Below are 24533 nucleotides of genomic sequence, written 5' to 3' on the forward strand. Positions count from 1 at the left end.
TTTTGTGTTTTAATTATTGGTGCTGTTATATTTACTTTTTATTTGTAAGCTGCTTTGAGCAGAAAAGCAGGATATACAAATCATATGAATCAATGAATAGTTATAAATCTGCTCTTTGTTTCACAACCTCCTTTCTTTCCCTGCAGCAACTGCAAAACAGAACAAATCAAACTACCATTGCCAACTTCATTCTTCTTGGATTGGTTGATCATTACCCAGAACTGCAGCCTCTTCTCTTCCTGGCTTTCCTAGCAATCTACTTTATTACCATGGCTGGGAATCTCCTCCTTGTTGTGCTAGTTCTGGCTGATCTTCACCTCCACACTCCCATGTACTTCTTCCTAGGGAACCTGTCTTGCTTGGAGATCTGTTACACATCAACCATTCTTCCCCAGATGCTTTTCAGTCTTCTAACAGGAGAGAGATCCATTTCTGCTAATGGCTGCATTGCACAATACTATTTCTTTGGTTCCTTAGCATCTACTGAATGCTATCTCCTGGCTGTGATGTCGTACGATCGATATTTAGCCATCTGCAAGCCACTGCGCTACACCTCTCTCATGAATGGTAGGCTCTGCCTATGGCTTATTTGTGGCTCCTGGATAAGTGGTTTTCTAAGTAACACCATCATAACCTCTCTAGAGTTGCAGCTATCATTCTGTGGCCCCAATGAAATTGACCATTTCTTTTGTGATCTGGCCCCAGTGCTGAAGCTTTCCTGTAGTGACACCCATGTGGTGGAACTTGCAACCCTCATCCTGGCATCCATGGATACCATACCCCCATTTCTACTTACCTTGATCTCATACGTGCTTATCATCATCAATATCCTCCAGATCCAATCCAAAGGCATGAGGCAAAAAGCCTTCTCCACTTGTTCTTCCCATCTCATTGTAGTGACCCTCTTCTTTGGGTCTCTCATCAGCGTCTACATGGCTCCCACTACTGACATACTGAAGGAACTTCATCAATACTTCTCTCTCTTTTATACAGTCTTAACCCCCATGGTCAATCCCCTCATATACAGCCTGAGAAATAGAGATGTCAAGGAGGCCCTATACAGAACTGTCAGAAAAGCTATTGGTTTGGCTCAGTTACCTTAACCTTTACTAGGTGGCTTTTTATGTCTGTTTCCGCTAACTAGGAAATAATAATAATAATAATAATAATAATAATAATAATAATAATAATAATAATAATTTATTATTTGTACCCCGTCCATCTGGCTGGGTTTCCCCAGCCACTCTGGGCAGCTTCCAACAAAGATGAAAAATACACTAAAATGTCACATATTAAAAACTTCCCTGAACAGGGCTGCCTTCAGATGTCTTCTGAATGTCAGGTAGTTGTTTATCGCTTTGACATCTGATGGGAGGGCGTTCCACAGGGCGGGCGCCACTACCGAGAAGGCCCTCTGCCTGGTTCCCTGTAACTTGGCCTCTCGCAGTGAGGGAACTGCCAGAAGGCCCTCGGAGCTGGACCTCAGTGTCTGGGCAGAACGATGGGGGTGGAGACACTCCTTCAGATATACTGGACCGAGGCCGTTTAGGGCTTTAAAGGTCAGCACCAACACTTTGAATTGTGCTCGGAAACGTACTGGGAGCCAATATAGGTCTTTCAAGACCGGTGTTATATGGTCTTGGCAGCCGCTCCCAGTCACCAGTCTAGCTGCCGCATTCTGGATTAGTTGTAGTTTCCGGGTCACCTTCAAAGGTAGCCCCACGTAGAGCACATTGCAGTAGTCCAAGCGGGAGATAACCAGAGCATGCACCACTCTGGCGAGACAGTCTGCAGGCAGATAGGGTCTCAGCCTACGTACCAGATGGAGCTGGTAAACAGCTGCCCTGGATACAGATTTGACCTGTGCCTCCATGGACAGCTGTGAGTCCAAAATGACTCCCAGGCTGCGCACCTGGTCCTTCAGGGGCACAGTTACCCCATTCAGGACCAGGGAATCCTCCACACCCGCCCGCCTCCTGTCCCCCAAAAACAGTACTTCTGTCTTGTCAGGATTCAACCTCAAACTGTTGTAAGCTGCAGCAAAATATTTGCACAGTGTGACAGTATTACATAGGAAGCTGCCATATACTGAGTCAAACTACCGGTCTGTTTACTCAATATTTCCTACACTGAGTGGCAGTGACTCTCCAGGATTTCAGACACTACCGAGCTTACCTGGAGATGTCTGGGGTTGAACCTGGGACCACCTGCATGCATTGCATTCCCCCCAACCCCTCTTTGTAAGTCACCATGGAAGCTGTTGAAAGTAATGGTATAATTTACTAAAACACATTTTAAAAAAATAATTTCTTGTTAGTACTTGTGCCACAGCTAGAGAAGCTGAAGAATTCCAATGGAATTCCAGTGCCTCTTTCTAAAATTTATGTATTGTTGTGTGCTGTCCTTGTTGTAAATCTACAAAAGAATAAAATAAAATAAAATTGGGATTAAGGAGTTTTCTCAGGACAGTGGAGGGTGTAGGCAATGTGTCCCATTGGTGTATTGGTGGTGGCCCTTGCCCTTCTTCAGTTAGGAAATGCTGGGGGGGGGGGGTAGGCCTCATTCACCACTTCCCTGGAAGGTAAGTGGTTCTTCTTCTAACAGCAAACACGTTCTTAAAGTGTGTGACTTTGCTTAGTCAAAATGGCAACTTTCACACACAAGAGGGAGGTAATAGCAGACTTAAGGGAGATTGCAGAAACACAAAAATGGGAATAATTTGTATTAGTTTTCAATTACATTCTAATAATAGCCTCATTATAACAATGCCAAATTATAATACAATTAGTAATACCAATCATTCAAATACCAAATTATATAATTTAAGTGCCCCCCCCCCACATGCTAGAATTGATGGTTGGATGATTTGTTTTATTTCTGCATTCCAGAATCTTATTAATTTCAGTTACACTCTCATCAAAATAACAATCCCTTATACAACAACTGCAATATTAACAACTTCCATTCTTATTGACACATTAAATAATATCTAAATCTACAAGTGAGGCATTCAAACTGTATCCTTGTTCTTCCTGTGTGTGGCAATCTTTCTTCCATGGTGTTTCTTCCTGGCCTTGTAAAATATTATGTCTGTCTTTTCCTGGTTGTTGCTGTTCTCGATCATGCCTTGGGTGGAGCTAATATCCCATTGTTGTTTCAGAAATTCTCCATTGCTCCGTCCCATGGTTCACTGTTTTGCGACTTTAACAGCAGCTGCAAAATTCACACTGTCCCAATACATAACCTGTCTTCACCATTTTCCCTCTCAGCCTGGGAAGGAGAGTGGTCGGTCAAACTACAAATAACTCAGTAATGAACCTTATCAGTTCCTTGGCAAGCTTGCAGATTCCTTTCATCCCTCTGTTTGGCCAGAGATAAATGTGCAGTTGTACTTTCAATTAAATTAAATTCCAAGTACTTTTAGCATCATTCAATTCAGTCCGCAAATAATAAAGGATAGGGAAGAGTCAGCTCTAAGTTTCCAGCGTAAACCTTTTGCAAAATAGAGCTTCCTTTCCTTTTTCTTTACACACACAGTTCCATTCAATGTTATATTCCATATCTGCAATCCACTTTCATCTCTCCTCACCTGTACATACATAATTTGAACTAGCATTCAAAGGAGGGTTACTGAATCATAAATATAGAAAAGAAAACTTTATATAAAGAAGCCATAGGCTCCCCTCCCCCCCCCCCGTCTTTTGCACCAAATGAAGTCTCTCAATTTCCAATCTTAACGACCTTGCAGCTGGTTCAATTCCACAGTTTATGATCTCATCTCTTCTAGCACGTGCATGTAAAGGTAAAGGTAAAGGGACCATGGACCACTAGGTCCAGCCGTGGCTGACTCTGGGGCTGCGGTGCTCATCTTGCTTTATTGGCCAAGTGAGCCAGCGTACAGCTTCCGGGTCATGTGGCCAGCATGACTAAGCCGCTTCTGGCAAACCAGAGCAGTGCACGGAAACGCTATTTACCTTCCCGCTGGAGTGGTACCTATTTATCTACTTGCACTTTGACGTGCTTTCGAACTGCTCAGTTGGCAGGAGCAGGGACCAAGCAACGGGAGCTCACCCCGTTGCAGGGATTCGAACCGCTGACCTTCTGACCGGCAAGTCCTAGGCTCTGTGGTTTAACCCACAGATGATGAACACAGGGACATCCTAAGGGGAAGGGGGATATTCCAGGATCAAATCAGAAACCAGAAAGGCTTCTGTAAATTGGGACTGTCCCTGGAAAATAGGGACATTTGGAAGGACTGCTAATCTTATCTATCAAAACATTGTGAACCTATGAAACCCTGTTGCTGAATCTTCTGACAGTTTTGAAAAGCACTTCCTTCACTTCTCTGTTTCTCAAACTGTATATCAGCGGATTAAGGGTGGGTGTTAGGACGGTGTAGAAAAGGGAGAAGGTTTTGTGTAGTTCACTCGGTGTTACTGATTCAGGAACTATATAGACAAGGAATATTGACCCATAGAAAAGTGTCACAACAATCAGATGGGAAGAGCAGGTGGCAAAGGCTTTCTGCTGAGCAGCTTTGGATTTAATTCGCAGGACAGTGAGAAGAATGCAGATGTAGGAGGTTATAGTTAGTAGAAAAGGAGGACCTGTTCCCATAAGCCCTAGAATAAATGTTACAAGTTTTACTTGGTGCGTATTGCTGCATGAGAGGTTTGCCACTGGATATATGTCACAAAAGAAATGATCGATTTCATTGGGTCCACAGAATGTGAGCTCCAACATAAAAGAAGTAATTATAGTATTGGTCACTAGGCCACACATCCAAGACGTGAATGCTAACTGGAGGCAGAGTCTACCATTCATAATGGTTGAATAGTGCAGAGGTTTGCATATTGCCAAATACCGATCATAAGACATCATGGCCAAAAGATAGCATTCTGTGGCTGCACAGAAACCAAAGAAATAGTATTGTGTGATGCACCCCTTAATGGATATGGACCTATCCCCAGTAAGGAAACTAGCCAGCATTCTGGGTACGATGGTTGAAATGTAGCAAGTCTCCAAACAGGACAAGTTCATGAGAAAGAAGTACATGGGAGTATGAAGATGCTGGTCAACTGCAACCAGTAAAACAATTAGGAGGTTTCCAACAAGAGACAATGCATAGATTGCAAGAAATAATACAGAGAGGAGAATTCGCAATCCAAGGAAATTGCCAAATCCCAGAAGGACGAATGTTGTAGGGCTTGACTGGTTTCCTCCCAATGCTGTTTGTAGATGAATCTCAAAGTCATTCTGAAATGCAATTTGATTAGTGTTTGTTTAGTGACTCTTTCTTTCCCCTCCCACTGACAGTCACAAAGCCAGCCACCCAGTGTGGTCCTATCAGTACTGTTCCACTTAGTAATGGAAGTTGAGTTTTGTATGTTTTGAATGCTCTGACACATTTGTTTGTTCTTGTTTTTAAAACTCAACCCTCCTTTACACGTAGTTGTATAACACCATGATAGGAAGCCTTCTCATAAATATGCTAGGTCCCTCTGTACAAAGCATTTTTTTATGGGGAGAGGCAAGAAGCCTCCCACTAGCATCACTTTTATCATTGCTACTACTACACATTTATGTAGCATTAATAATGTGCAGTGCTGTATACATTTCACCCATGTCTCAGTCCTGCCCCCAGTCTGACAATTTGCAACAAATGAAATACAGTGATGAATGGAAGTAACAGGAGGTAGATAATGCAGGACAAGTTTGGATCAGGAAAAAGATGATGATGATGATATTGATGTTGATGAGGATGATGATATAGCATAAGGACAAAATAAGAGCCCTGCTTCATAAGACCTAAGCTTGATGAACAATCCCAACCCAAACATATCTGCTCTGAGGTCAGTCTCACTGTATTCAACAGAGCTTATTTCCAGGCAAGTAGGCGTAGGGCTGCAACCTTAGTCCAGTACCCAAGATTCGCCAGCTGTCAACCATTGGGAAGCTGTTAAGCAAGACATAGGAGCAATAGTCATCTCCTGTTGTTGCTCTCCAGCAGCTGACTGTCAATGGCCTACTTCCTCTTGAAGCCATGAAGACAAGAACATATGAGGATCCTTGCTGGATCAGGCCAAAGACCCATCTAGTCCAGCACCCTATTTTCACAGTGTCCAGCCAGATAACCTAGGAGAATTCACAAGTAGCTCATGAGCACAACTGCACTTTTTTCACTTGTGACTCCCAGGCAGCAACTAACATTCATGATATACATTGCTTCATACATTCCCCTAATTGTCATGACTAGTAGTCACTGATAAATAGAAAATTCTCCATGTCAAATTTTATTTTAAAGCCATTTCATCTAATGGCCATCACCATGTTAACTCAAGACACCGAACTCCTTACATTAAATTTATGTTGTATGACGAAGTACTTTTTTCTGCCTATCCTGAATCTCGTCCCCGTCATTGTTCTGCCCGGACACTGAGGTCCAGCTCCAAGGGCCTTCTGGCGGTTCCTTCACTGTGAGAAACCAAGTTACAGGGAACCAGGCAGAGGGCCTTCTCAGTAGTGGCACCCGTCCTGTGGAACGCCCTTCCACCAGATGTCAGAGAGTGCAACAACTACCAGACTTTCAGAAGACATCTGAAGGCAGCCCTGTTTAGGGAAGTTTTTAATGTTTAACAGACCACTGTATTTTAATATTTTTGTTGGAAGCCACCCAGAGTGGCTGGGGAAACCCAGCCAGATGTGCGGGGTATAAATAATAAGTTATTGTTCTTGTTGCTGCTGCTGCTGCTGCTATTGTTGTTATTATATTTCAATAGATGGTGAAACATTATCATTTTAGAAATTGTGCTGTGCTGAATCCTGCCCCCAAATTCCTAGATAGCCTTTGCCAAGTCAAAAGAGGTTGTATGTTTGATTTCTTTCTTCTTTCTCCAGATGCTTGAGAAATTCTTCTGTATTTCATTTTAACAGTTCACATTTACTTGCAAGGTGGATGCTGAGTGCATGATCAGTGGAGGCTGATTTATTAGGGCTAAAGGGTCATTGCCCTTAGTCTAAGAACCTTAGTCTGCCCTAGGCAGTGGCCAGCAACACTCCTCCTAACTTACTTCCTACTTAGTCCATGTAGTGTTGTCTTTGTAACAGCAGGAAGGTGAATGGGAACATAACTAGAATATGCTGGCGCTCTCAGTTGCTGGCTCTGTCTGCACCTACTCTCTGCTTTCTGCCCTACTGGTCTCACTTGGCAACAGCCACCACTGTGTGTGAGTGAATGTCTTCTTCCATTCTACAGTCACTTATTGGATGTCTGCAGCCTTTTCAGCCGGCACTTCCTCAAAACCCTAGTATACTCTTGGCTAAGATTTCCTGTAATTGCAGCCACCCTGGAAGTTTGCAAAATGCAGGCCAAGAGATACAGTAGGTGATTTATAGAATGAAATAAAGGACATTCTCAGACACCTCTTGGCCACCTCAAAAACAAATAAGAAGATAAAAAGAAAAAGCATCCCACCCATAAGAATTACAATAAAATTCTCAATCCTTTGATAATTATCAAATGAAATTTCTTTTTCTCTATGCAATTTTGAGGTTATAACCCACTATTATAGTTGCTATGTTTGTAAACTAAAAAATACCTTGGACACATAAATCATGCCTGCTGACTCTAGAGAGGGAGGCTATTCATGCATTTTTTTTATTTAAAAAACCCAAAACACACCAGATTATAGTTGGCTGTGCAACACATTCATTCACATTCTCTGAACTTAACAGAGGCATATCCAGTTTGTTGTGTGAATTGGTCCATTTGCATCAGATAATAGACATATTTTACAGTTAAGGGAGTAGGTTTCAAATGCTGATTGCCTTTTCCTCCAGAACGATATCACTGAGGCCACATCCACACAATACATTTAAAGCACTATTACACTGAGGACTTCCCCTGAAAGAATCCTGGGAACTGTAGTTTGTTAAGTGGGCTGAGAGTTGCTAGGAGATCTATATTCCCCTCACAGAACTACAGTTCCAGGAATTCTGTGGGAAGAGGGGTTTACTTTTAAACCACTCTGAAATTGTAGCTCTGTGAGCGGGGTGGCATCTCCTAAAAACTCAGCACATTTAACAAACTACAGTACCCAGGATGCATAGGGAAGTCATGACCATTTAAGCAGTATAAGAGTGATTTAAATGCATGGCGTGAGTATTGCCTGAGTTCTACAGAACACTGTTTCCGCCTTGCTTTATAAATTAAACTGTGGATTAATATAAGCAGCTGTACTTAATCAATGTTTGGCAGACATTACAAGTTTTCAGATGGTCTCAAACAAGTTAAATGTTTGGCTTTTTAATCCCAGTTATATATATAGATATTATAATCCAGAAAAGTTGGAGTTAAAGTGGCTCCTTGATTTCTGAAACCCCTCTGAGATTTCTCAGTTCTGCTGTGCTTCTGAGAAATCCAAAACACTGATACATTTATTGTTGTCCCAGGACATGGTCTGAGGGTAGATGGTGAAGCTAGGCAGATCTGTGTTTGACTGTGCCTGCATGGGAGCCCTTCTGCCTTGGTGGAAGAAGGGTGGGATGTAAAATGTAATAAATAATACATTTTCTCACTGAACAGCTTGCAAAATCCAAAAACTTGCTCCCAGAATTCTGAACATTGTAAAATTAATCGACCCAGGAAAAGATGTCAGTACGTGTATTGTATGCATTCTTGCCAAATCTAAACCTTCCTCATAAACCATTAGATTGATGTTCCAAATGAAGACAGGACAGATCCTGTGAACATCATAGATCTTATCTGTATGGAAACAGATCAGATCCCATTTGCAGAGCAGACCTTTCACTTCCAATCAGCCAGTGTCAAGGTTTACTAAGAAAGCAGCAGAGTTCATTTGTGTGCATATGAAACATTTAAAACTCACATGAAATAAAAATGAAATACCCTGCCCCAAATATAGCAGATGGGGATGAAAAGCTACTATGATAGATAACATGAATATTTACCTCTAAAATGATTATATTTCCAGGTGGAATCTCTGATGTGTTCCATCTGGATTCCATCTGTAAAATAAGGGTTTCTTCAGTGCCTTCTCAATACTCTTCGCCTGTTTTAGATTATGGCGTCTTGTCTTGTCTTGTCTTGCTTCCATTCAGTAGCAAAAGATTCAAAGTACGATTAATTAAAGGGTTTGCTTCCATTCAATAGCAAAGCACCAACGTGCCTACTTATTTAAACTGAAACTGATCAAGGAGGATAACTTCAATTCAGCAGCAAAATATCACTATGTACACTTAGCTAAACAGTAAGTGTTCTAGTGGAAACTATTTCTACAGATGGATATTCACAATGACTGGGGGAGGAGAACTAAGCAGTCTTGCATGCATTTGGCTTTCTATTATTAATAACTGCAGAACTAAGGAAACCCACATTTTCACTATTGGTAGAAGGGGAGGAATGGGAAAGAAGGGAACCTTTAACCTCAAGGACCCTGTTGCAATCTCAGCTGGCAGTTTTGGGGGTTTTGAGGTACTTATAATACTGACCAGGTCTGAGAGCAAGAATAACAGCAAGAATCATGTGGATTAGGTGGCATTCTAGTTCAGAAATCTGTCCCACTTGGCATCTTTTAGTGCTTATGGTCTGGGGAGCTAGGGCTCTGCAAAGTCATGCCAAATCCGATGCCTATCTTGTTCTTTTAAGATTCAAAATATCAAATATTAAAGAAGTGCTGGATCCATGAAATTGATGGCAGTCTTCCAGGTTCAGTCCCCTGATAAGAACAAACTTTTCAAAATGACATAAAGTGTGACTCTGTAGTTTGGAACTCAATGTTTCTACCCCTCCCTGCATCACTCCCCCTTCCCCAGTTGGTTTTTTGTTTTGTTTTTAGCTTAACTCTTTGGTTAGCTTTTATTGTAAAGCAAATCAATTGTGAATGATTTTGAATTATTAAAAACACATACTGTGGGTGGGGGTGGGGAGGAAGGTTTCATTCTAATTTTTAGTGAGTGAGAATAATTTCCCCAAAGGATGGATTTTTCCCCCACAGTTATGGGCTCTGCCTCCTTTCTTTTAGCAAATGTTTTGTGCCACTGGGGAAGTGGTAATTCTGTATTGATTTGTTTTGAATGTTTGTATGTGATGCCAATAAAAGGTTTGATGATGATTATTTGTACTCAAATACCATAGTGTGAGGCTTGACCAGTGCATTAACTAAAAGGAAAATGCTAAGAATTGTGAAAGGTATAGCATGCATCTTAAACATTTTGCATTGTTGTTATAGTATTGCCAACACAATCAGAGATCAATGATATTATAGAAACAAAGTTCTCAAACAGGAAAATTCACTCACTTCAAGTATCTGTTCCCTTCCTGGCACAGTGAAAACTAAAATAACTTTCCCACGTGGCTAGACTCTTGCAACAAAGGAATCATTTTCTTAGATGTTCCAGCCAGAGCGGGAAGAGGGATAATTTTTTCTGATCATAACCCTCCCCCCACCACAATGGACTGCATGCCCAGTATATCCCCATGCACACACATGTAAATATGAAAAAAGCTGAATAAAAAATGAAATAATTCTACACTGCACAAGGTCTTTACTAGCAGATGGGGATGCCAAACAGTAAGATAAAATAGCTGCAGATAAGTTAAATACCCCATGGAGGAGCTTTATGTTGATATAAACATATAAAATTTATTGTGGATGCCTAGAAGCAAAATATATAACCATATAGATATATGCACACACCTGTGTAGCCTGGCTTTTGATACTTGAGATGAATATTTTTGGGACCCACCTTATTTCTGTGGTTGTTGGATGTTTTAAGCTGCTTTTAATATTGTGTTTTATCATTGCTTTTCAAAAGACTTTGCTTTAAAGTGTAGAAGAGTAGCTAGGTGCTGATCTCAAAGACATTTCCTGTAGCCTTGTTAATAGACGATGAAATATCTAATTTAGGACTAACTTAAACCACTTTTGGAAACTACTTTGAGGTGTCTTCAACAATCAAACAGTAGATAAACTTTATGAAATAAATAAATAAATAAATGTCAGGTAACTTCAGGTAACTTCAAACTTTGGAAAGATGAGATAATAATAGGAATTCATCAGGACTCGGATCCGATTCAAAATTATGAGCTGGCAATGAGAAGAATGAAGACAGCCCCACCTATCTTTCAGAATCTTCACATAAGATCTCACTTGAGTAAACTTGAGCAACAATCTCTAGGTCTGCAGATCTGGCATTTTTACAAGTGCCACGTAATGTTTGTTCTGTATTTGCAGCAGTTTTGAAACACTTCCCTATAAACGGCTGTCTTCAGATGGTTCAGGGGTTGCATAACTCCATACCCTCCAATGTTTCCCTGGTTAAAATAGAGATGTCCTGAGGAAAAACAGAACTGCTAGGTTAGCAGGAGCTGGGACCGAGCAACGGGAGCTCACCCTGTCATGGGGATTTGAACCGCCGACCTTCCTATCGGCAAGTCCTGGTTTAACCCACAGCACCACCCGCATCCCAGCACATGCATGTACATTAGTCCAAATTAAACTCTAATTAACTGAGGGGGGTGACATCCAGCACGCCGCCTGCCGCCAAATCCCAAGCCTTCCCTGAGCCATCAGGGGAAGGGGGTAGCTGCACTGCTTTGCCTTCATTTTGACAGTTCGGGGTAGGCTTGGGAGTCGCGGGGGGGCGGTGCGCCCAGGGGTGACATTCAGCGCACCGCATGCCCACAACTCCCAAGCCTACTCTGAGCTGTCAATATGGGGGGGGGTGACAAAAAAAATTCACACTGGGTACCACCTGACCTTGCTACGCCTCCACAAAACTACAAAGGAATCCTGAAAAATTGACCCCCAATGGATTTCAAAGCAAACTGATCTAAACAGCAGATTGCGACTACTGGTAAATTATCTTCCTAGTCTCACCAGTCCTCATAGCTGGCAATACAAATATGGTTCTTGATTCAAAAAATATACACAAATATATTAAAATGTGTTCGTTTGTTTTTTAATCGTTTTAGAAATGTTTACTTTGAGATAAAATGTTGACTTGGGCTCCTATGGTGGAAGGTGCAGATTTTATTTACGGTATATGTCTATATGTAAAAAGCGCCTGCTGCTGTTCCCACAGTATGGAAGGGAAGGCAGAGTATTTATTGAGGATGGGGCTGGCATGGCAGGGCTTTGTGTCCTTGTGAAATGTCCTTTTTTCTTTTCCTCAGCTCATCTAAGCCAGTGCCAATGCAACTCCCAAACTTAATGGAGCCTTGAAAAGAACATTCTTGTTAGGTGACACAGATCATTTTTTTAAAAAATCCTTGCAGGTTTCTACTTGCTTATTCTTCTTGTTGTTAATGTTATCAGTGCCATTGGCATTTTGAGTATCATCTTAAAGAAAATTGATCCCAGGCCAAAATCATTTCTCAGTGATGAGAGATAGGCAAGTCTGTTTATGGGAAGTTTTACACTTTTGCATGTTTTTTCATCCATACTTCCATTCCATTTCCACATTACTTTGAAAGATGTTTCTTTAAAAAATCATGACACAACAGTTATTTAAATAAATATTGAAATTATATTGTTTCCTGAACATCTGCTTTCATTGCTGTACTTTAATCTTTTAACTGCTGAGAACTGCATCACAACTAGAAATAAAAATAATAATAAAGACTTCCTTTAAGAGAAAACCAGAAGCTTACCTCCTGGGGATCACAGATTTGGATATCCCGCAAAAAATGAAGAGTATATTTTTAGATGCCACAGTGGCAGCAAAAATTCTTATCGCTACAAAGTGGAAGAGTGATGAAATCCCTTCTATTCATGAATGGATCCAAAAGTTAACAGATTATGCGGAGTTAGATAGTTTATCAGAAAAAATAAAGAACAAACCAAAACAGGAATTCATCTCAAAATGGGAAGTCTTTAAAGTTCTTTTGAAGAACAATTACTGTAGTTTAAACTCTGTTGCAGTGTTTGAATAACTTTAGTAGTAGATTTAAGAAAGATTGAAACCTTAGATAAATCAATAATTAGTTAATTAGTCAATTTAAGACAAAAATGTGTAATGGCAACAAATAATAGATAATGGACAGGAGGTTGGGTCTATAGTCCAAGGACCGCTTTTTGTTTTATTGATTTGTAATTAATATTGTCCATATTGTCCATATCATGGTTTGGTTTTATTTCTTGTCTTGTTGTTTTTTTTTTGGGGGGGGTGTATCAATTAAAAAAAGGAAGAATAAAACAGACATAAAAATATATATATTGTTTCCTGAATATCTGCTTTCATTGAGGTACTTTAATCTTTTAACTGCTGAGAACTGCATCGCAACAACTAGAGCAGTACAACACCCAATGAATACTTAATGCAAAAAAGAACATTAGTCTGAGAAGTTTGGATCAAGTTTTTTCATTGAGGAAAATAAGATTGAATGCAACAAGCAATTGATGACAAAATCATTCTCAAAACTTAATCACAGCACTTTATGTGACACCATGAAACCATATTTCTGAATTTTATGACAGATTTAAACAGAGCTTCCTTCACCTCTCTGTTTCTCAAACTGTATATGAGGGGGTTCAACATGGGAGTCAAAATGGTGTAGAAGAAAGAGAAGATTTTATGAAGTTCCTTTAAGGTTTCTGTTTCAGGGACTACATAGACTAAGAATAATGAGCTATAGAAAAGTGTCACAACAATCAGATGGGAAGAGCAGGTGGCAAAGGCCTTCTGCTGAGCAGCTTTGGATTTAATTCGCAAGACGTTGAGAATAATGCGAACATAGGAAGCCAAAGTCAATAGAAAAGGGAAACCTATTGCCATATACCCGAGAATAGAAGTTGCAAGTTTTACTAGGTGGGTATTGCTGCATGAGAGGTTTGCTATTGGATATACATCACAAAAGAAATCATCAATTTCATTGGGTCCACAGAACGTTAGTTGTACTAAAAAAGAAGTTATGATAGTGTTGGTCACCAGGCCACACATCCAAGAAGTGAATGCTAATTGGAGGCAGAGTTTACCATTCATAATGGATGTGTAGTGCAGAGGTTTGCATATTGCCAAATACCTATCAAAAGACATCATTGCCAAAAGATAACATTCTGTGGCTAAACAGAAACCAAAGAAATAGAATTGTGTGATGCACCCCTTAATGGATATGGACCTATCCCCAGTAATGAAACTAACCAGCATCCTGGGCAGGATGGTTGAAATGTAGCAAGTCTCCAACCCTGACAAGTTCATGAGGAAGAAGTACATGGGAGTATGAAGATGCTGGTCAACTGCAACCAGTAAAATAATTAGGAGGTTCCCAACAACAGACAAAGCATAGATGGCAAAAAACAATACAAAGAGAAGTATTCTCAATCCGAGGAGATTGCCAAATCCCAGAAGGGTGAATGTTGCAGGGCTTGACAGATTTTTCTTCATTTCTGTTTGGTGGTAAATCTCAGCATCATTCTGAAATACAATTTTAAAAACATTACTGAGCTTGGAAATCCATCTCATTATTATTTTTCCTCTGATTGATTTTGAAAGTCACATGGGACATCCTTCCTGGGCCTCTGCATTCTATACTACTTAATAATTATACATTATTGGGAATAAGGGCCATATCTCAGTAGTAGAACGTCTTGGTTTTCATCTCCAGATAGAACTGGAAGAGAACCTTGCCTGGATCCGTGGAAAGCCACAGCCAGTCCGTACAAAGGATACGAAGCTAGATAGACTGACTGTGGCTGACCTCATATAAGGCAGCTTTCTATGTCACCAATAAGTGAGGCTCATGTACTTAAATTAGGGATATGATCTGGCTTTCTGTAGGGTCTGAATAGTGAGGCACATCAGGGTGATGCAGGGGTCTTTAACCCCATGCAGTTCACAGTGTGACAGGGGAGCTGACCCAGGTTATGGGTGCCCAGTGCGCATGATGTCATGATGTCACATTTTTACGTGACGTCATGATGTTATGAATGCACACACACACCCAGCCTCGGAAGCTGACTTCTGGTGGTACTGAAAGTCAGGTTCCGAGACCTTGGAGACCTCAGAAAGCATCTCTGAGGTCTCAGAAGGCCTCAGACACCATCTTCGAGACTTCATAAGCTGCAAGGGGGCCCTGCAGTGTGGGTGCTGAGCATCCACAGCCCCCTATAGCTGGTGCTCCTGCACTGTGCTGTTCATAAATCTTGTGTTGGATCAGATCCTCCTGTTGTTCTGTTGTTGCTGTACTTTTCAGTTCTACAGAGCTCTATCTTTTCCTAGTTCTCGATGTTTCTTTAGACCCCTGGGCACTGCAACAAATGATACTGTCCCAACTGGGACACTAAGGAGCTCTGGATTTTATTATTTTTTTCTTTCATTACAGTAGTTGAGGATTTATTTGATAAGTTGAAAACTTCATGTAAGTTTTTTTAAAAAAATTTAAAAAATCCTACACTGCTCTGCTTTAGCAATAACACTCAAGTCCGCTTCAGAACCCCACAGGCAGAATTCTAGATAGTCTCATGGTATAACCTCAGGCTTGAAAGCTCTGTTGAAGGGCACAAACAAGCACTGAAGAGGCCAATATGAAGCTGTGGAATTTTAAAAATGTAAGAACAAGTATAAATAACCACTCTTAACCAACTTAAGAAAAGTAAGAACATAGGACAACCATCTCCCAACATGTACATCCAATAAGGAAATACGGAGGAAGATTATTCCTTTTTACTCCACAAATAGCTCTTGGACCTATTTGCCTGAAGTTTGGGTAACTTAAATTCATTTGGGTGGGACTTCTGCACCTTTAACATTCATTCAGGTTGACCGAAGGGGGGGAAAGTTAGGGCTGTTTTTTAGATTGCAGTGAATAGAGAAGGCAGAGCATCTTATTTTACAATGCAGCTTAGAAGCTTCAACACAGATCAAAGTGTAGGAGGCACAGAGCAATTCACAAGCAGATTGAAATTTGCAAATAATGCACAGATACAAAATCAAGGCAAATCTTGAGAACAGTGAAGACCACAAATTTAAGCTTCTCCACGTTTGTTTTTAAACACAGGTGCCTTATACATGGAAACACACAGCACCTATCAAAACTCAAGCCAAGGATCTGGCTAATTAACTGAGGGCAGAAGTAAATTTTTTGTTTGTATTTTTTTCAGAAACACCTGAGTGTTGCTGCTCCCCTGAAAGGGGAATTGGAGAGGGATGATTTGCAGAATAGAAGCAGAAGGAAAGAGGAAGAGTGATTAACCCTTTCTGGTTTCTTGGTTTCCAATGCTGCTTACCCCACCCTCCAAGATGTGGTCCCAGACCTGTGTAACTACACAATTCCAAGAATATCTTGCTAGAATTCTGAAGTGAAAGAGGTGGTGTTCCTAGTTTTGTAAAATTTCCAGCTTGCACATATGAAAAAAGCTCAGTACTATTCTAGTTTTCTACTTTCAATTCATTTATTAAGTGGTCCCTGACTAGCAGTTAGTTCTCTTCTACCTGCTTACAACTTTACTGCATTAACAAAGACTATTATGGCCAAGTCCTGCAATACTTGTACTGCTTCTTTTGTTTGCAATTTTTTTTTAAGTATTCCAAAAATGTAATTCCCCCACCTGAAGGTTCAAGTAGCGTCCTTGAACCTACCACCTCAGCATCTGACCACCTTATTGAGCTGCACACATCAGGGCTTCTAGTCCATACCTAGTCAAAAGTGTTCAATGGTGCCAGGCACTTGTTCCTGATTATAAAATGTGTGTACATGCACACATGCACACACACATATACCCAGACTGTTGTGAAACTGTGAAAATGATTTTTGTGCAGTTTTCTCTCCCACACACGCTAATGGACACATTCTCCAATGAGGGACAGAGCTTCATGTAAACATTTATTTTCCTTCCCAAATTATCTCAATAAATCAAAGAGTATAACTTCAGATGAACAGTACAACTTTCCACCATATTATGTGAAGGGTGCTGTGTATGAAAATAGGCAGCTGAGCTTAGTCAATGCTTGGTACCTTAATAGCATGTGAGTTCTCAGAGGAACTTGTTTTTAAAATGTTTTTAAAATGTTTTGATTTAAGCTGGATCCTTGACATTACTGTTTTCTGAAACCTCTGACAGTTTTCTCAGTTCTATAGTACTTCTAAGAAATCAAAAATATTAATAAATTGGCAGGAGTTTTATGATTGCCTCAAGCCATGATATGAGGGCATATGATGCAGACCACTTGCTAAAGTTAAGCAGGTTAGGTGTCCGAATGAGGGACATATGGGAACCACTTGTACATGAGTGCCTTTAAGTACATGACGGGGGGAAATGGGATAAAGATATAGTACATTCAGTGAATAATAGAATTTTGTCTTTCTGAATGTATTCTGTGAACTTCAAAAAGTTAATTCTAGGATCCCAAATATTCTAAAATAAATCGGCTCAGTGAAAAAAGATGACATTTCTCTCTCTCTCTTTCTTTTTGGTATGCATATCATAAACAATTAACCAGTTTCCTCATAAAGCTTGAGAGTGACCTATGGAAGGAGGAAGACCAAGATCAGATAGGTTAGATTTATAAAGCCCAATTGCCAATTCCTTTCATCCAGTTTACCAAGAAAGTGGTATTCTTAATTGGCATACAGTGCATACGAATCATTTAAAACCCTCATAAAAATGGAAAATCATGTTTATATGTAGTACATGAAGAGAAATCACTAACAGGATGGATTTATAAACATTTACCTCTAAAATTATAATACTTCCATGTGGAAAATCTGATGTATTCCATTCGGGCTCCATAAATAGGATGCAAGTTTCTCTTCCCTACCCCTGTTCTGTTCCAATCATGTCATTCTAATGTTGGCTCTGGAATCTTCTTTCCAGTTAGTAGCTAACTGTTAGTATGCTCACTTATTTAAAGTACAAATGATCAAGTTGCCATGCTTTTATTCAGCAGCAAAATATCAGCAGGTAACCTTACTTGAACATGACTAAATGATCAAGGACATACTGTTTCTACAAGTTAATATTTCATTATGGCTAGGGAAAAGCGCTATATCCCCTGAAAGCTATGTGCTCACTCATGCCTTGGGGAAGTCATTAGACTCTTCCAAAGCCAAGGCTCTTAATTAATACTATCCCTTCAGTGCTATGAAGGTACTCACAGCCTATCCTCAACATCCTGAATGAGAAATGCCACCTCACTTCTACTGAAGTTTTATTTATTATGTATAGAGACATTAAAATAAAGGAGATAGGGTTTGGACATATTGTAGACTTGGACCCCAGTGAGGGTTTGGACATATTGTAGACTTGGACCCCAGTGGTCATCTAGTCCAACTCTCTGCAATGCTTTGAATCTCAACTAGATGACAATCCAACCTCTGCTTAAAAACTTCTGAGGAACGAGACTCCACAACCTCCCGAGAGAGTCTGTTCTACTATCTAATGGCTCTTACTGTCAGAAAGTTCTTCCTGATTTTTAGCTGAATTCTTCATTCTTGCAATTTGAAGGCATTGCTTCAAGTTCTACCCTCCAGAGCAAGAAAAAACAAGCTTGCTCCATCTTCCATGTTAAGATGGTTAGAGAGTTTAGATAGTTGAAGAAGGCTATCATATCTCCTCTCAGTCTCCTCTTCTCTGTGCTAAACATACCCAGCTCCCTCAACCGTTCCTCATAAGACTTGGTTGTGGTTCGAGGACCCGATCCCCGCGTAGTGGAATGAAAACACGAGGACACGTGATATAAGGTTAATGGGCAAGAAAAGGCCACAACTTTATTGATTACAGCAAGTGAAAAGGTATTGGCTTAGGCATTGGATTACGTCAGCTGACTCCACCCCCTCAGAGAGGGGTGAGTCTAAAACAGGGGGGTTTATTCACCAGTAGGTGGAGCCTGTTGATGCTAATCCAACTATAAGCCCTCCCCTGATGTCACCGAGGGTCGTGCCATGGCCTCCCGCCAAGCAGGCATCGGACAGAATACACGACCGCCAGATTCCTTTAACGGAATACCCAAAAATTGAAGGCATAGGCGATGGCCACACCTAGCCCTTCGACACAACACAACACATTATTCCAATGCCTAACCACCACCCGAGCCCAAAAGACGAAAAGTGAGGCCGGAAGGCTGGTGCCGCAGCAATTTGGGCTGCTAAACACGCCCCCTCGCAGGCACCTGGTTGGGTGCCTGCCCGTGGGGGTAGGCCAGCCAGGTGAGTGGGAAGCAGGGGGCTAATGCCCCCTACTTGAGGCGGAGTCCGGCTCCCAACCACAACCACTCCCCTCTCTTGCAGGAGGAGAGTCTTTTCCAGACCCTGATCATCTTGGCTGCCCTCCTCTGCACATGTTTCGGCTTGTCAATGTCCTTCTTAAATTGTTGCATCCAAAACTGGGCCTTGTATTCCAGTTGTGGTATGATTTTCAGAAAAATATTTTTTTTCAGGATATCAATCTCAGGGGGCTAGATTCAGACTTTATCATGCTTAGACTCATCAAATAGAGTTATTTGTGCACCTGAGGAATTGGGTCAAGACAATGCCTGGAACCCTGCACATGCTGTACTTGCCTAGCTGTAAGTTTCACTGAACTCTACAGGACGTACTTTTTAAATATACATTCCACAAGGTTGTGCTTGCATATGAATTAATTCATTTACTGCATAACGCCAAAATAGGCTTCTAAGCAGTTTTCAACCAGTTTCACAAACATGTCATAATTTCATAAAATTTCATAAAAACCAGTTTCATAAAACAGTTTCATAAAAACCAGTTTCACAAACATTAAAATATAAGCATTGCTTATTACAATGCACAATAGAACAATTTCATTTAAACAACATAGCAATTAAAGAGAAATTTAGGCTGGTTTATCCTGACTAAGGCTGCAATCCTAATTCCTCTTACCTGAGGAGTAAGCCTCACCGAATTCAATAGGATTTATTTCTAAGTAAATGAAGTTAGGACTGCACTGCAGGTTTCTGCTTGTTTTATTCTTTGCCTTGTTACGTTACCAGTGAGAGTGGCAGTTTGAGTATCATTTTGAAAAGACTTGAATCCCAGCCCAAAGGATTGTTATTCAATGGCAAGGGATGAGCCAATCTCTCTGTTTATGGCACATATTAGACGTTTGTGTGTGTGTGTTTTTCCACACTTCTGTTCCATTTTCAGATTAATTAGTAAAGTTCTATATTTAAAAAAAATCATCACAAAAGAGGTATTGTAATATGCATTGAAAATGTACTATTTTTTCAAAATATGCTTTTATTGATGCACTTTAATGACTATGTGAAAACTTAATGCCTCAAGCAACCCAGTCAATGACAAAACCAATCTTTATCTTCCTGTATACTTCACATGATCCAACCCACTATGAAGTTATAGAACTCAATCACAAAAAAATTCTGACAAATTTGAACAAAGCTTCCTTGACCTCTCTATTTCTCAAACTGTAAATGAGAGGATTTAACATGGGAGTAAAGATGGTGTAGAAGAAAGAGAAGATTTTATGTAATTCCTTTAATTTTTCTGTTTCTGGAACCACATAAACTAAGAATAACGAAAGGAAGAAAAGTGTCACAACAATCAGATGGGAAGAGCAAGTGGCGAAGGCCTTCTGCTGGGCAGCTCTGGATTTAATTCGCAAGATGGTACAAATAATGCAGACATAAGAAGCTAAAGTTAGGAGAAAAGGGGACCCTATTCCCATAAACCCCAAAATAAAAGTTGCAAGTTTTACTAGGCGGGTATTGCTGCATGAGAGGTTTGCTAATGGATAAACATCACAAAAGAAATCATCAATTTCATTGGGTCCACAGAAAGTTAGTTGACCCAAAAAAGAAGTTATGATAGTGTTGGTCACCAGGCCACACATCCAAGAAGTGAATGCTAACTGGAGGCAGAGTCTACCACTCATTATAGTTGGGTAGTGCAGAGGTTTGCATATTGCCAAATACCTATCATAAGACATCATTGCCAGAAGGTAACATTCTGTGCATGCCAAGAAACCAAAGAAATAGTATTGTGTGATGCAACCCTTAATAGATATGGACCTATCCCCAGTAAGGAAACTGACCAGCATCCTGGGCAGGATGGTTGAAATGTAGCAGGTCTCCAAGCCCGACAAGTTCACGAGGAAGAAATACATGGGCTTGTGAAGATGCTGGTCAACTGCAACAAGTAAAACAATTAAGAGGTTCCCAACAAGCGATAAAGCATAGATGGCAAGGAACAAGGCAAAGAGGAGGATTCACAGATCAAAGTCATTGCCAAATCCCAGAAGGATGAATGTTGAAGGGATTGACAGATTTCCTCCCATTGCTTTTTGCTGTTGAATCTCAAATTCATTCTGAAATACAATTTGAAAAATGTTAGTGAGCTCAGCAACCCACCCCATTCCTGTTTTCCCTCCCATGGATGTTTGTGACTAATGTGGACAGTCGCAGGAGACTGCGAGGGACGATTTGCAGAGGAAAAGCAAGAAGAGAGGCAAAGAGCTCACGATTCTTACCAACCTTTTGGTTTGCCCCTGCTCTTTACCCCACTTCACCCACCAATTTGTGGTTCCAAACCTGTGTAACCGCAAAATCCATGACATCACACAAATGTAGAACTGCAGATGCTGAAGAATTGAAAGTGTTGGAGTGGAATTTAGTACTTCTGACTGTAGTAGATGTTCCCTATTTTGTAAAAAAAAAAATAAAAAAAAATCCCAGGTTATATATAAAAATAAATTATGACTTTACTATCCTAGTTTTCTGTTTGCAAGGAGGTGTTTTATGAAGATGTGGTCCTTGATTGGCAGTTAGTTTTCTACTAGTAGTTTAGGACTCTACTATATTTTACTGCTAGATAAATAGATGTGCTCAATGGCTATATGTGGAGCAGAATTATGTGGGAAGGAGGCAATAGAATTCCGAGAAATGAAGGCAGCTCTTCAAAATTGTAGGTGGGAAATACCACATTGAATGCTTCCTTATAAATGAAATCTCCTTGCCTGCAGAAATCTAGCACAATGGGGAATAATATTCTAGCTAAGGTCTTCCATGTATGTGCATCTTTTCTTATTTCAAATAATTTATTTCAAAAACAATGTGATTCCTCCACATGCAGACTGAAGTGGCATCCTTTATTCAACCACGTCAGCCCTTGAGCACCTTATTGAGCCGCCTATGTACACACCAGGGCTTCTAATCTATAACTAGGATTAAATTCTGTCAGGTATTTTATATGAAACTGTGAAAATGATTTTTGTGTATCTTATTTCTCCTGATAGTTAAGAGGCATGTCAAACAATGCAGGAGGGAGCATCATATAAGCTTCAATTTTCACTCCAGAACTATCTCAGTGAGTCAAACAGGACAACATCAGACTAGGAAGTGGACATTAGGAAAATAGGCAGCTGAGCTTAGTCAATGCTTGGTACCTAATATGCACACCTTCCCTGGCTCCTTGACATTACTGTTTACTGAAATCAGCTTTCTCAGTTCTATAGTACATCAAATTAATCCAAAATATTAATAAATTGACAACAGTGTTATTTTTGCCCCAGAGCATGCACTGAGGGCAGATGAGGCAGGTTTAGGTCTGGTGAGTGCCTGGATATGGAATGTCAAGGAACCCCATGTATGCCACCTTGAAGTCCACAATGAAATGAAGATGGGCTGTTACTGCACTAACTTAAATCAATGATAGCACTGAATATGTTTCCCTGAACATATTCTGTGAAATCCAAAAAAGGTTGACCCTGCAATGCCAAAGATCCTAAAAAAATTTGGCCCAGTGATAAAATATGTTGTTTAATTTATTCTGTGTCTACAAGCTAACAACCTACCTTTTCTCCAACAAAACATGAGACTGACCTACAGAAAGAGGCAGACTGAGATCAGATTGGTTAGATTGACAAAACCCAACTTTCCCTTCTTATCAGCCACTATCAGTGTATATAAACCATTTTAAACCTTTATAAGAATGAAATACTATATCACAAATATAGTACTTGGAGACAAAAGGTTAATAGCATGATTGATAAATATTTACCTCTGAAACTGTTATATTCCTAGGTGCGTTCCATTCAGTTTCCATATGTAGGATGGAAGCTTCTCTTCTCTATCCCTGCTCTGGTCCAAACATTTCATTCCAGTGGTGACTCTGGTGTCTGGTGCTTCTTTTGTAGCAAAATATTACTGTACTCACTTATTTAATATACAAATGATCAAGTTGCCTTGCTGTTATTCAGCAGCAAAATATGAGAATGTAAACTTATTTAACAGACTATTTCTACATATGAATATTAACTATGGTTAGGGGAAAAACTTAGCAGTTTGCCAGGGTTTGCCTTTCTATGTTTTGAATTCTAGGAGTTATAGTGAGCTATTACCATAGTCAGGCTTACATAACAGGACATCAATGACCCTGGAAACTACATGTTGACTCATGCCTTGGGGAAGCCATTAGGCTCTTGCAGAGCCAAGGTTCTTGATTAAGGTACTCACAGGCTGCCCTCAACAGCCTGAACAAGGAATGGCATTCATTCTGATGACATTTTATTGCTTAATTATTGAAGTAACAAAATAAAAGAGATGGAGTTTATTCACAATGGTCTTGTGGATTATCAGAAAAATGTTTTGTGCCAGAATATCATACTCAAAGGGCTGGGTCCAGACTTCATCATTCTTTGTGTATCTAAATAGACTTATATATGGACTGAGGAATATATAGACTGCAACCCAGCACATACTTGCCTAGCTGTAAGTTTCACTGAACTCTATGGTGATAAATTCTTAGATACTCAATCCACAGGGTTGTGCTTGAATATGAATTAATTTACCAGAAAGAAAGCCTCATGGGTTTAATTTTGAGTACAGATGAATTTAGGATTGCACTGTATGGCTGCAATTTGATGCAAACACCTGTATGAATAAGGTTCATTGAACAAAACATGACGTACATCTCCACAAACATCCACAGGGTTCGATTGTAAATGAAAACAACTGAAAGGGTTGCAACTGAGATTTGAGCAATTTATTTATTTGAGCAATTTATTTATTTCAGGGGTTTATTGAAACGTTATTTTTCTTACTGTGGTGGAATACATAATCATTATGTTATTCCAAAATATTCATTTTCAATGCAAAGGCAATAATGCAAATTGGAAGGGAAGGAATCAATTGCATATTGTTTGCAGACTGAAAACAAAAACAGCTGCATTTTGGCACTAGGGCCTGAGATTCTCCACTTGTTTTAAATCATTTATATTCCAGTGTTACATTTTCAAAACTTTGCTTTTTAGCCAGTGGATCCCATGCTGTGGAACAGAAACCTGGGATATAAACATCTCAACATATCAACGAACTTTTCCAACTGCTTCTAGTACAATACCTTATACTTCCACAATATTGATTAAGAAAGTACTACTGATTGTTGACTCCACAACTCCTTTCGTGGGAAACTTGTATCCTTCCAGAGGCTGTTGGACTCCAACTCCATGCCATTCAGGTAGAGCTGATGTGCTAGAGAAGGATTTGGGTGTAGAGTCTCAGAGGCACTGCATGAGAGGCAGAAGGGGCGCCGAATTTTGGCATCA

General features: G+C 40.2%; 3 protein-coding genes across 3 annotated transcripts; 1 reads left to right on the top strand and 2 right to left on the bottom strand.

Moving 5' to 3' along the window:
* Positions 1 to 254: 254 nt before the first annotated feature.
* Positions 255 to 1103, top strand: LOC310692545 (olfactory receptor 5AP2-like; the record flags this gene model as incomplete). The annotated part of the gene is made up of 1 exon (XM_083473491.1): positions 255 to 1103. Exon 1 carries the CDS (start codon positions 270 to 272, stop codon positions 1101 to 1103), a length of 834 nt encoding a protein of 277 aa, XP_083329617.1. The 5' UTR covers positions 255 to 269.
* Positions 1104 to 3972: 2869 nt separating this feature from the next.
* On the bottom strand, positions 3973 to 9301 carry LOC310691021 (olfactory receptor 10A7-like). Its single transcript, XM_083470612.1, has 2 exons — positions 8971 to 9301; positions 3973 to 5256 (listed from the first exon to the last, which is right to left on the bottom strand). Exons 1-2 carry the CDS (start codon positions 9025 to 9027, stop codon positions 4288 to 4290), a joined length of 1026 nt encoding a protein of 341 aa, XP_083326738.1. The 5' UTR covers positions 9028 to 9301; the 3' UTR covers positions 3973 to 4287.
* Positions 9302 to 13443: 4142 nt separating this feature from the next.
* On the bottom strand, positions 13444 to 23280 carry LOC310692546 (olfactory receptor 10A7-like; the record flags this gene model as incomplete). Its single annotated transcript, XM_083473492.1, has 4 exons — positions 22988 to 23280; positions 21520 to 21627; positions 21024 to 21296; positions 13444 to 14436 (listed from the first exon to the last, which is right to left on the bottom strand). The coding sequence occupies exons 3-4, from the start codon at positions 21093 to 21095 to the stop codon at positions 13444 to 13446; spliced, it is 1065 nt and encodes a 354-aa protein (XP_083329618.1). The 5' UTR covers positions 21096 to 21296; positions 21520 to 21627; positions 22988 to 23280.
* Positions 23281 to 24533: the final 1253 nt, after the last annotated feature.

Source organism: Podarcis liolepis, assembly GCF_965112155.1.
Source record: "Podarcis liolepis genome assembly, chromosome: 13".
Taxonomy (NCBI): Eukaryota; Metazoa; Chordata; class Lepidosauria; order Squamata; family Lacertidae; genus Podarcis; species Podarcis liolepis.